The 13,516-nt window shown below is 42.5% G+C and overlaps 1 protein-coding gene across 1 annotated transcript in view; it reads left to right on the top strand.

Moving 5' to 3' along the window:
- Nvl (nuclear VCP like) overlaps positions 1-13,516 on the top strand; it is a 79,394-nt gene that overhangs the window by 25,835 nt on the left and 40,043 nt on the right. The window contains exons 10-11 of the mRNA XM_045141362.1: positions 1,291-1,392; positions 7,245-7,362. Coding sequence (XP_044997297.1) covers positions 1,291-1,392; positions 7,245-7,362 — 220 coding nt within the window. The remainder of the gene's footprint in view (positions 1-1,290; positions 1,393-7,244; positions 7,363-13,516) is intronic.

The following is a 13,516-nucleotide window of genomic DNA, read 5'->3' as shown; positions in this document are numbered from 1 at the left end:
GCCACTGCCAACAAACTTCAGGCACATGTGTCACATTATGCATCTGGCTTTACATAGGTACTGGGGAATTGAACCTGGGTCCTTAGGCTTCTCAGGCAAGCGCCTTAACCGTTAAGCCATCTCTCCAGCCTTATGTATCTGGGGTTTACATGGGTTCTGAATTCATGATACTCACCCTTTTGTGGTATATGTTTTTTATCTACTTGAGCCATCTCCTTATCTCCAGTCCATAGCTAGGGACCAAATGCAGGGCCTTGTTCACCAAGCTAATCCCTCTCACCTAAGCAGTGTTTTTCATTGGGCTCACACAGACATGAAGTTCCTTGGGAAATTGATCATTTCAAAAATGTAATTTTGGCTGGATAGATTAGATAAATAAAAAATTGGGAGGTTAAAATTCAAAATTTGGGCAGGGCATGGTGGCACACACCTTTAATTCCAGCACTTGGGAGGCAGAGGTAGGAGGATTGCTGTGAGTTGGAGGCTACCCTGAGACTCCATAGTGAATTCCAGGTCAGCCTGGGCTAGCGTGAGACCCTACCTCAAAAAACAAGAAAAATAAAATAAAAAATAAATTCCAGCACTTGTAAGGCAGAGGTAGGAGGATCGCCATGAATTTGAAGCCAGCCTGAGACTTCATAGGGAATTCCAGGTCAGCCTGAGCTAGAGTGAAACACGACCTCGAAAAACAAAGCAAACAAGAAAACAAAATTAAAATTTAGGGCTGGAGGAATGGCCTAGCAGTTAATGTGCTAGCCTGCAAAGCCAAAGGTCTCAGGTTCAATTCCCCAGGACCCACGTGAGCCAGTTGCACAAGGTGTCGTTTGTGTCTGGAGTTTGTTTGCAGTGACTTGAAGTCCTGGTATAACCATTATCTCTTCTCTCTCTCTCTTTTTGAAAGAAATAAATGTTAATAAAAAATTAGAACCGGGCATGGTGGTGCACACCTGTAATCCTAGCACTGGGTAGGCAGACGTAGAAGGGTCACCATGAATTCCAGGCAACCCTGAAACTATATAGTGAATTCCAGGTCAGCCTGAATAGAGTGAGACCCTACCTCAAAAATCACGCACATACACACAAAAAGTAAAAAAAGCCAGATATTGTGGCACATGCCTTTAATCCCAGTACTTGGGAGGCAGAGGTAGGAGAATCACCATGAGTTTAAGGTCACCCTGAGATTACATAGTGAATTCCAGGTCAGCCTGGGCTAGAGTGAGAGCCTACCTTGGAAAACCAAAAAGAAATTAATTTGATCATTCTTTTATTCTTTTCTTTATTTGTACACAGGAACTTGACCTGCCAATTTTGAAAGTGGCTGCTCCAGAGATTGTATCCGGAGTTTCTGGAGAGTCTGAGCAAAAGCTCAGGGAGTTATTTGACCAAGCTGTGGTAAGTCCACCTTGTGGCTAATGTAAGCTTATCCCAAGCAACAAGCTTAGGTAAGAGATCCTGCCTTTTCCTTTCTTTTTTAAAGGCATGTGCCACCACACCTGGCTCAAGATAATATTTCAATCCAGTTTAGGTTTATCTTCATCATAGTTTGGTGGCTAAATGTTTGCTTTGTTAAGAAAATGTATACCAGTTTTATCATATTATCATATTGGAGAAGAAACTTCACCACTCTATCCTTAGTTTCTTAGTAGTAAATTGGGATGATGATAACACACAAATCTCATATCATGGGGCATTGAGTAGTTAAATATACCTTTTTTTGTTTGTTTGTTTTTTGAGGTAGTTTCTTGCTCTAGCCCAGGATAACCTGAAATTCACTATGTAGCCCCAGGGTGGCCTTGAATTTAAGGCTGTCCACCTACCTGTGCCTCCTGAATGCTGGGATTAAAGGCATGTACCATCATGCCTGGCCCCCATTTTTTGTTTTTTTTTTGCTTTTCGAGGTAGAGTCTCACTCTAGCCCAGGCTGACCTGGGATTCACTATGGAGTCTCAGGGGTGGTCTGGAATTCATAGTGATCCTCCTACTTCTGGCTTCTGAGTGTTGGGATTAAAGGCATATCCCACCATGCCCTGCTTTTTGTTTGTTTGTTTGTTTGGTTGGTTGGTTGGGTTTTCGAGGTAGGGTCTCACTCTAGCTAAGGCTGACCTGGAATTCACTATGTAGTCTCCCACTTGTTGGCTTGATTTTTTTTTTTTTTTTTTTAATGGGGTCTCCCTATATAGCCCTCTATTACTTTGAACTCCTAGCCAAGCAATTCCTTTGCCTCAGCCTCCCAAGTACTGGGATTACAGGCATACCACACCGTTCCCAGCAGAGAGAATTCTTACGGCATTTGACATTGTGTGCACTAGCTCTATAAATATTAGCCATGGCATCATGTGCACTAGAGCAGACCTGAACCATCACTGCAAAAGTGAGAAGTGGTGGAAACTTAACTTTATGTCTTTGTTTAGTTTTAATAAAAGTGGTTTATTGAGTATACTGTAAGAGAACCGCATGCTGGGAGGTAACTAGACTACTGCCTGCAGCCTTTATTTACTTAGGATAGAGTTTTATATGTAGTTCAAGCTAATCTCAAATTTGGTATGAAACAGAGTATGACCTTGAACTTCTGGTCTGTCTCCCTCTACCTTTCCAGTACTAGAATTACAAGTATACATCCCTGTAGTCAGTTTAATTTTATGTCTTTATTTGCATCCAAAGTATAGATAAACATGGCCAATATAACTGCTGAAAAGTAACATGAAATTAGAAAAATATAACCAAACAGTGGCTCATACCTTTAATCTCAGCACTTGGGAAGGTGCCTCAGGAGGATCAGGAAATTCAAGGCCAACTTTGTCTACATAGCAAGTTCAAAGCCAGATTTTGCTACATGAGACTCTATCACCAAAAAAAAAAAAAAAAAAAAAAGCAAAGAGGTCTGGAGGGATGGCTTAGCAGTTAAAGAGCTTGCTGCAAAGCCAAAGGACCCAGGTTCAATTCCCCAGGACCCATATTAGCCAAATGCAGAAGGGGCCACCCATTCTCCCTCTCCCTCCCTTTCTCTCTCTGACTCTGATAAATAAAAATAAAATAAAAAAGAAAAGAAGAAGTATTTTTGGTCTGGGGAGATGGCTCAGCAGATAAAGAAAGGTGCGTGCTTGCTGTCATGCCAGTCTGACGATCCTTCCCACTAACCCTATAAAACCAGAAGCAAACTGGCACAGTCTGTGATCCCAACATGCCTATGGCAGTGGGGCGTCAGAGCCAGGAGAATCTGGAAACTTGCCAACCAGCCACACTTGCTTCCTAACAGCCAAACAATAGAGACCCTGTCTCAAAGAAAGGAGAATCCAGACACCTGGAGTTTGTCTTCTGATCTTCACAGGAGTACTGTGGCATTCCTGCGCTCTGCTGCGGGGTGGGGGTGGGGGGTGGGATTGGTGGTTCATCCTGTTTTCCTCACCTTCTCCGCTTGGTGCCTTGTCTGCTCCCTGCCCTGCCAGGGTCGCTCCCTCTCACTCTTCCCAGCCATGGGAAAATATAAATGTAAATGTGTAAATCCCCACCCCAATATTAAGCCAGTATAATGACTGACAGGAGGGGTTCAGTAAATAGATGGCATTGTACCCCCTTCCCTGGGCACCTCTTCTCTAATGTAAGTAAGTGCAGTAAAGTACTGTTCCTCAGGGAACAAAGAGGTCAAATCAAATGAGGAGGATCTTTTCTGAAAACTTCTTTCCTCCATAAGCTAATTGTGGCTATCAGCACTCATCTTTCTTCCCTGATCCATTTTCCAGGTCACTGACAAATAGTAATGCACTTCCTTTATGAGACCTTTGATGTGTTATTAACAGACCCAGGCGTCATAAACGCTGTTTACAAACATTGTCAGGAGAAGGATTGGGAAGGGGCCGTTAATGATGGAGCAAATGCCTGCCCTTAGTGTGGCTTTGAGATGTCTTAGCCAGGCTGAGTCTGACTTTTAGATTCATTAGTGTCACTTCTAACTATGGAATAACTAAGAATGATTAAGATTGTAAATCTAGATATTTTCCTTTACATTTTTCATTTCACTTATTACCTTTATCTCTCTCTCTCTCTCTCTCTGGTTTTGGTCATAAAATGTATGCTACAAAAGCTTAATTAACCATTTTAGCCTTCCTGAATTTTTTTTTTTTTTTTTCTGGTTTTTCGAGGTAGGGTCTCACTCTGGCTCAGGCTGACCTGGAATTCACTATGTAGTCTCAGGGTGGCCTCGAACTCACGGCGATCCTCCTACCTCTGCCTCCCGAGTGCTGGGACTAAAGGCGTGCGCCACCACGCCCGGTGTCTTCCTGAATTTTTGAGAAAGGATCTCACTCTGTAGCCCAACCCAGCCTAGCACTGACTGGAGTCCAGGCTGGACCTGAGCTCATGGCAGTCTTACTGCTTCAGGCTCCTGAGTGCTTAGTATTAATGTACGAACTACCACATTCATCTCATTTTATCCACTTAAAAATTGCCTACTTATTTATTTATATGAATGAAAGGAAAGAGAATGGGTGCATCAGGGCCTCTAGCCATGGTAAATGAACTCCTGGTGCATGCGCCACCTTGTGTATCTGGCTTATGTGGGTTCTGGGGAATTGAACCTGAGCAACATTGAGCCCAGCAACATTTGTGATTTTTATTTATTTATTTATTTATTTTAAATGAGGTAGGTTCTCGCTCTAGCCCAGTCTGACCTAGAATTCAGTAAGTCATCTTAGGCTAGTGTCCAATTCACAGTCATCCTCCTACTTCTGCCTCCTGATGCTGGGACTAAGGGCATGTGTCACCATGCTCAGCTTGTTATTGTTAATTTTGCTTTTTAAGAAACTTGTGCAATGAGTCTCTGAAGTAATGAAATTAGCAGCTTGAGAGAAACACTGTAAAAATCCCATGAAATTCAAACCCAGCTCTTCTATATTTTCTTTAATCTTTGTTCTTTTTTAAAAAAATTAATTTATTTTTTCTTGACAACATCCATGATTATAAACACTATCCCATGGTAATTCCCTTCCTCCCCTACTTTGCCCTTTGAAACTCTATTCTCCATCATATCCCCTCCCCATCTCAATCAGTCTCTCTTTTATTTTGATGTCATCATCTTTTCCTCCTATTATGATGGTCTTGTGTAGGTAGTGTCAGGCACTGTGAGGTCATGGATATATCCAGGCCATTTTGTGTCTAGAGGAGCACACTGTAAGGAGTCCTACCCTTCCTTTGGCTGTTACATTCTTTCTGCCACCTCTTCTGCATGGACCCTGAGCCTTGGAAGGTGTGATAGAGACATTGCAGTGCTGAGCACTCCTCTGTCACTTCTTCTCAGCACCATGATGCCTTCTGGGTCATCCCAAAGTCACTACCATCTGAAAAGAGAAGCTTCTCTAACTAAAAGTGAGAGTAGCATTAATATATGGGTATGAACATCTGCCTTTTTCCTCTCCCAAATAAATAAAAATAAAATATTAGTAAAATGGGGCTGGGGATATGGCTTAGCAGGCTTTGCCTGTGAAGTATAAGGACACGAGTTTGATTCCCCAAGACCCATATAAGCCAGATGCACAAGGGGGTACATGTGTGGGGAGTTCGTTTGCAGTGTGTGGAGGCCCTGTCATGCCCAGTCTTTCTTTCTATTTGCCTCTTTCTCTCTCAAATAAATACATTAAAAAAAAAAAAAAAAAAAGCCGGGCGTGGTGGCGCACGCCTTTAATCCCAGCACTCGGGAGGCAGAGGTAGGAGGATTGCCATGAGTTCAAGGCCACCCTGAGATGACAGAGTTAATTCCAGGTCAGCCTGGATCAGAGTGAGACCCTACCTCGAAAAACCAAAAAAAAAAAAAAAAAAAAAAAAAGCTAGGCCGGAGACTTGACTTAGCAGTTAAGGTGCTTGCCTGCAAAGCCTAAGGACCCAGGTTCAATTCCCCAGGACCCACATAAGCCAGATATACGAGGTGGTGCATGTGTCTGTAGTTCATTTTCAGTGGCTGGAGGCCCTGGTGCACCCATGCTTTTGCTCTTTCTCTCAAATAAGTAAAAAATATAAAAACAACAAAAAATTAAAAATTTTAAAGCTGTATTTCCCCAGTTAATAACAGGAGGTTCTATCATTAGTGTTTGTCTTTTTTAAAATGGTCGTTTACTTTTTGTATTATTTTTAAGGAATTCTCTAGGTATATAGTAACAGTCTTTTTTTTTTTTTTTTTTTAAGATTTAGTTCATTTCATTCATTTATGTGAGAGCGACAGAGAAAGAGGCAGAGAGAGATAGAAAGAGAAAGGATGGGTGTACCAGGTCCTCCATCCACTGCAAATGAACTCCAGATGCATGCGCCACCTTGTATATCTAGCTTATGTGGGGATGGGTTATCATAACCTGGCTCTGTTGGATTCACAATCAAGCACTTTAAACTGCTAAGCCAACTCCAGCCCTAAAGCGTTTTTTATTTTTAATAATTACGTTTTTATTTCATAGAAACTTTGTATGGGCATATCATGTGTTGGTGCCATCATTTTCTTCCTCCCAGCCCCCATCCACCCAGGGGTTGTGGGCTGTGAGATGTGAGAGCAGCAGTCAGTCACGGTGGAGGGGGCAAGGCCTGTGGACATTCCCTTCTACTCTGTGGCTCTTACCTTCTTTCCGCTCCCTCTTCTGTCAAGTTCCCTGAGCCAGGGTGGGTGTGTTTTAAGTTTACTTTGGTGTTGAGCCCTCAGCAGCTTCTGCATTTCTGCTTTGGTGTGTTTGAGTGTCTTCAGTATCTGTCTCCATCACCCTGGAACTGGTTGCCAGGCTTGTCATGGAAGCAGCACACTTGCTCACCTGGCCAGTTCCTTTGTGATTTCACCTGGGCCCTGGCTGCTGTACAAGGGGTGGTTATCTTCTCACTGCCTTGCATGCCCTCGCCAGCGCAGGGGAATTGGGAGTTGGGGAACCAGGAACCGGGAGTCCAGGCCGGGTCCTAGCTGCCCTGCCCCAGTTGCAGGGGAACCGGGAGCCTGGGAACTGGGAGGTCTGGTGTTTATCTTTCATTTATGCACAGATGCGCATCAAGGGCTCCTGCCCTTGCAAATGAACTCCAGATGCATGTGCTACTTTGTCTCACGGATTTATATGGGCACTGGAAGTTGAACCTGGGCCATCAGGTTTTGCAAGCAAGCGCCTTAGGCACTGAGAAATCTCTTCAATTTTGAGCTTTAAATTATGAAAAATTTAAAACTTTTATGAGTAAAATATAGGGAATGTATTTATAGTCATCCTTTTGTGATTTCTTTTTATTTCTAGTCAAATGCACCCTGTATTGTTTTCATTGATGAAATTGATGCTATTACTCCCAAAAGAGAAGTTGCTTCAAAAGATATGGAACGAAGAATTGTAGCCCAGCTCCTAACCTGCATGGATGGTCAGTTTAAAATGATGAAGAAATAATTAATTCCCTTTAACATAATATATTTATAACAACAGTGTAAGTCTTACATGAAGATATAAAAACGCTTAAATAGTAAATCTCATAGTGTAAAATGAAATCTTTTTCATAAAAGATTATCCCATTAATTTGTATAACTTTTTTTTGTATTCTTGAGGTAGGATTTCACATTAGTCCAGGTTGACCTGGAACTCACTACGTAGTCTCAGGATGGCCTTGAACTCATGGCGATCCTCCTACCTCTGCCTCCCGAGTGTTGGAATTAAAGACATGCACCACTACGCCTGGCCTATTTAACTTTTTTTTTATTGACAATTTTCATAATTACAGAAAATAAACCATAAAACCCTCCCTGCCCCCACTTTCCTCTTCACAAATCCACTGTCCATCATACCCTCTCCCCCTCTTAGTCAGTTTCTCTTTTAGTTTGATGTCATCATCTTTCCCTTCTTTTTTTGTCAGCTGGTCTACAGGGAGGATGTTTTCAGCTCAGCCCCAACAAGATTTGTCAGTGATCCTGTAGCCCAAGCATGCAGAGTCTTCAGCAATAGGGTCTTTTCATTTATTCCTGGTGGGAAACCAAGAGCCTTGGCAATGGCCTGTAATGTTTTATGGGCATCAGGGACCTCCCTGGCCAGTAACTCATTGGGAGGTACACAATCCCTGACACTGAAATTTTTCTAGTAATAATCTTTGGCTTCTAGGTGTACCAATGTCTTAAAAAGTGGGTTTCCATACAGATTATTCATCTTTTTTTTTTAAGAGAGAGAATTGGCATGCCATGGCCTCAGCCACTGCAATTAAACTTCAGATGCTTGCACCACCTAGTGGGCATGTGCGACCTGTGTTTGGCTCACCTTTGTGCATCTTGCTTACGTGGGATCTGGAGAGTTGAACATGGGTCTGTAGGCTTGGCAGACAAGTGCCTTAACCACTAAGCCATCTCTCCAACTGACTCTTAAATTTTGATTAACCTTCCACCACCCTTCCTTTACTTAATCTCTTCCCCAACTTAACTTTTTATATACATTGAATATTTTTTGTAACATATATTTATATATTAGAGATAGAGAGAATGGGCAAGCCAGTGCCTCATTGCCACTGCAAACAGACTCCACATGCATGTACCACTTTGTGTGCTGAAGAATCAACATGAACCGGCAGGCTTTGTGAGCAAACGCCTTCAACCACTGAACCATCTCCCTAGTCCCGTGTTTTTTTTTTTTTTTTTTTTTTAAGGTAGGGTCTTGCTCTAGCCCAGGCTGACCTGGAATTCATTATGTAGTCTCTGGGTGATCTCAAACTCCCAATGGGTGATCCTCCAACCTCTGCCTCCTGAGTGCTGGGATTAAAGGCGTGTGTCACCACACCTGGCTCCAATTTTTTTTTTTTTTTAAATTCAAAGTAGGGTCTTACTCTAGCTTTGGCTGACATGGCTGAACTCATTCTGTAGTTTCAGGCTGGCCTCACTTACAGTGATCCTCTAAAGTACCTTTTTTTTGTTTTTTTCAAGGTAGAGTCTCACTTTATGTATTCTCAGGGTGGCCTCAAACTCACAGTGATCCTCCTACCTCTGCCTCCTGAGTGCTGGGATTGAAGGCGTGCACCACCATGCCTGGCTGTAGTACCTTTTTGTTTGTTTTTCAAGTTAGGGTCACATTCTGGCCCAGTGATCTGGAACTAACTATGTAGTCTCAGGATGGTCTTCAACTCACTGTTGGCAATCCTACCTCTGCCTCCTGAGTGCTGGAATTAAAGGCATTCACCATTATACCTGGCTTTTTTTTTTTTTTTTTTTTTTTTTGAGGTAGTTTAGAGCTGACCTGGAATTCACTATGTAGTCTCAGGCTAGTGTAGAATTCACTCCTACCTTTGTCTCCCAACTCCCAAGTGCTGGGATTAAATGTACCATGCCACCATGCCTGGCCATGTAATTGTGTTTTTTACTTTTGTTTGGTGATTTAGACACTTAGAGGGGTAGTTAGAACTTTTGGAACTAGATTCTGTCTACTTTGAAATGGCATATATTGCTGGAGTTGGGGTGTGCCTATAATCCCAAAATTTAAAGAGGCAGCCAGTCGTGGTGGTGCACACCTTTAATCCCAGCACTCGGGAGGCAGAGGTAGGAGGATTGCCTTGAGTTTGAGGCCACCCTGAGACTCCATAGTGAATTCCAGGTCAGCCTGGGCTAGAGTGAGACCCTATCTCGAAACACCAAAAAAAAGAAAAAAGAAAAACGTTAAAGAGGCAAGAGGACTACCCCAAGTTCAAGGCCAGTCTGATCAACATAGCAAGTTCCAGGCCAGCTAGGGACAGATGTATGTATGTATGTATGTATGTATGTGTATATATATATATCACAAGACTTTGTATACAAGAAAAGAAAAGAAAGAAAACACATATTTGTTTATAGAAAGAAGTTTTAAGTTGGATGTGGCAGTTCATGCCTGTTATCTGTAATTCCAGCCAGTACTCAAGAGGTTGAAGCAAGGAATTGCCAGGTGTTGGAAGCCTGCCTGGGTTACCTAGTGAGTTTTCTGCCAGCTTATGCTAAGAGCATGAGACTTTGCCTCAAAAAGGAAAGGAAAGGAAAGAGGAAGGAGAAGGGAAGGAAAGGAAATTTGGAGTAGTGCATAATATTTTTCTTCCTTATCATGCCAGTCAGTTGGAAATTGCTTGTTCTATTTTATCTTTTTTGCAGTGCTGGGGATTGGGTCCTGGGCCAGGAGCTGTTTAGGCAAGCTCTCTACTGTGGAACCACATTCCTGGCATGTAGTATTGTTTGATTTTTATCTCAATTGTTCTGCCATGTGTTCATTTAGTTATTAGCTGATTTGTTTATTTATATTTGAGAGAGAGAGGCAGAAAGAGAAGCAGTGGGCACGGTGGGCCTACACCCATTGCAAACGAACTGCAGATGCGTGTGCTACCTTGTGCATCTTGCTGCTTACATGGGTCCTGGGGAAATGAACCTCGGTGTTTTGGCTCAAGGCAAGCGTGTTGACCACTAAGCCAACTCTAGCCCTGTGCTGTGTCTTGAGGCCTATATTCTGTGAAAAGACTTTTGTGACTTCTTGCTTGATAAGTAGTATACTACATAAAATTATTACAGTTTTTTTTTAATTGACAGCTTCCATAATTGTAGACAATAAGACAGTAAACCATGGTCATTCCCTCCCTCTTCCCACTCCCAGTCAGTCTCTTTTATTTTGATGTCATTACTTTTCCTTCTATGATGATGGTCTTATGTAGGTAGTATCAGGCACTGTGAAGTCATGGATATCCAGGCCATTTTGTGTCTGGCGGAGCACATTACAAGGAGTCCTACCTTTCCTTTGGCTCTTAGATTCTTTCTGGTATGGACCTTGAGCCTTGGAAGGTGTGATAGAGATATTTCAGTGCTGAGCACTCTGTCACCCTTCTCAGCACCATGATGCCTTCTGAGTCATCCCAAGGTTTTCACTGCCATCTGTAAAAAAAGCTTTTCTAACCAAAAGTGAGAGTGGCATAAATATATGGGTAAGAACATAAGAAAAGTGCTTACTGGACAGTTTGGTGAACATAGTATATGCTTTTATGCAGACACCAGTTGATGTTACACCCCTAGGGCTCATGACTTCCCCCATCAGAGGTTTTCAGTATCAGGCATGTATTCCCTCCTGTGGAGCGGGCCTTCAGTCCAGTTAGAGGACGGTTGGTTTCTACCATGACAGACATGCCACTGTTATACCTATTGGATCATTTGGCCTGGCTGGCCAAATTTAAGGCTTATAGTGTCCATTGTTGTTTCTCTCTCCTGGTGATTTCTCTCCCATGGAACTGCACGCAGTATAGCTTTTTCTGGTTTTCTGTCAGTTGGTCTACACAGGAGATGTTTTCAGCTCAGCTTCAGCAGGGTTTCTCAGTGAGCTGCAAAATTCAAGTTTGTGGAGTCTTCACCAGTAGGGTCTAACCATCTATCTATTCCTGGTGGGAAACCAAGGGCCTCAGCCATGGCTTGTAATGTTTTGGGGGCATCAAGGACCTCCCTTCCCTGGCACTGAACATTATCTAGTAACAATCTATGGCTTCTAGGTGCCACAACTGTCCAACAGAGTAGGTTTTGATATAATTTATTCATACCCTCCTAGATTTTGATGAGCTCTCCTCCCACCTTTTTTTTACTCAGTCGCTTTTGCTGACCACATTTAGGCCTATCCTCCACCAGTAATCTGTTCTACTTACATGTATACAACACCAGCCTCTTAAGACCCCCTCTTCCCTCCCTTTCTATTCCCTTTATTTATTTATTGATTGATTGATTGATTGATTTTGTTTCTCGAGGTAGGGTCTCCCTCTAGCCCAGGCTGACCTGGAATTCATTATGTAGTTTCAGGGTGGCCTTGAACTCATGGTGATCCTCCTACCTCTGCCTCCCAAGTGCTGGGATTAAAGGCGTGTGCCACCACGCCCGGTTCTCTATTCCTTTATATCCCCTTCCTAGCTGACTGGCCTCTACTACTGAGTTTTATTCCAACTTACATAGAAGTCCAAATATTTATAGCTAGAATCCGCATGTGAGAGAGAACATGTGACGTTTGGCTTTCTGGGCCTGGGTTACCTCACTTAAGTATAATCCTTTCCAGATCCATCCATTTTTCTGCACATTTAATAATTTCATTTTTCTTTAATATTGAATAGAACTGCATTGTATAAATTTACCACATCTTTATTATCTGTTTATCAGTTGAGGGACATCCAAGCTGGTTCCATTTCCTAGCTATTGTGAATACAGCATCAATAAACATGGTGGTGGTATAGCTGGGTCATATGATAAATCTATTTTTAGCTGTCTCACGGACCTCCACACTGATTGCCACAATGGCTGGACCAGATTGCATTCCCACCAACAGTGTAGAAGGGTTCCTCTTTTTCTGTATCCTCACCAGCATTTATGGTCATTTGTTTTCATGATCGTAGCCATTCTGACAGGAATGAGATGGATTCTCAACATAGTTTTAATTTGCATTCCCCTGATGGCTGAAACATTTTGTTAAGTATTTTACTACCTTCTCATTTCTTGTGAGGGTGTATAGGCTCCCTGATGTCCGATCCTGGTTCAACTGAGAGAAAGAATACTTAGGAAAGATAAACTTTAAGCTCTGTATTCTGTCAGTTAAAATCTATCTCTAAGCTGGGCATGGTGGTGCATGCCTTTAATCCCAGCACTTGGGAGGCAGCAGTAGGAGGATCACCATGAGTTCAAGGCCACCCTGAGACTACATAGTGTATTCCAGGTCAGCCTGGGCTAGAGTGAGACCCTACCTTGGGAAAAAAAAAAAAGTTTAACATCTATCTCTAGAATAATAAGTCCGAGCAGCGTGGATCGTTCCATGCTCCCATCAGAAACTGATTTCCCTTCCTAAGACAGAACTGCTCTTCTCCCCAGATGTCATTGCTGGGCTCCTCACATTGCCAGCGTGGGCCTTGTATGTGGCACCTCTGTGCTGTCACCCAGGCTGCTGCTGCTTTTGGAATTTCATTGACTCTGACTGCTTGTGAAAACCATGTCTGCCTTTCAGGCAAACCTTCTTCTATCTTATTCTTCACTTGGAATACCCCCCTTGTTTTACCAGAGCTTGGTTTATTCTGACTCTTGTCAAACTTCTCAGGGCTTGTCTGTCTCCCTTACTTACTGTTCTTCAATACATTTTAAAATGATAAAAACAAAAAACAAGCATCTTAGTTGTCTTGAGCTATTTACCTGTTAGATCTTTAAAAAAATTTTTTTAAAATTTTTATTTATTTGAGAGCAAGAAAGAGGCAGAGAGAGAGAGAGAGAGAGATAATGGGTACATCAGGGGCCTCCAGCCACTGCAAACGAACAGATGCATGCACCACCTTGTGCTAATGTGGATCCTGGGGACTCGAGCCTCGAACCGGGGTCCTTAGGCTTCACAGGCAAGCACTTAACTGCTAAGCCATCTCTGCAGCCCATATATTAGATCTTTAATAAGTGTTAGTTTACAAGTACATACTTATCTGTCAAAATGTGTTTATTTTCTCTCTGCCCAGTAAATTCTTACATAAGCATTGTTCCCTCAGCATCAGACATCTTATTCATTCCTCTTTTATGTCCATTTCTTATTAG

Source organism: Jaculus jaculus, chromosome 1, assembly GCF_020740685.1.
Source record: "Jaculus jaculus isolate mJacJac1 chromosome 1, mJacJac1.mat.Y.cur, whole genome shotgun sequence".
NCBI lineage: Eukaryota > Metazoa > Chordata > Mammalia > Rodentia > Dipodidae > Jaculus > Jaculus jaculus.
Note: the sequence above shows the minus strand (reverse complement) of the source record. Positions and strands in the feature narration are given on the sequence as shown.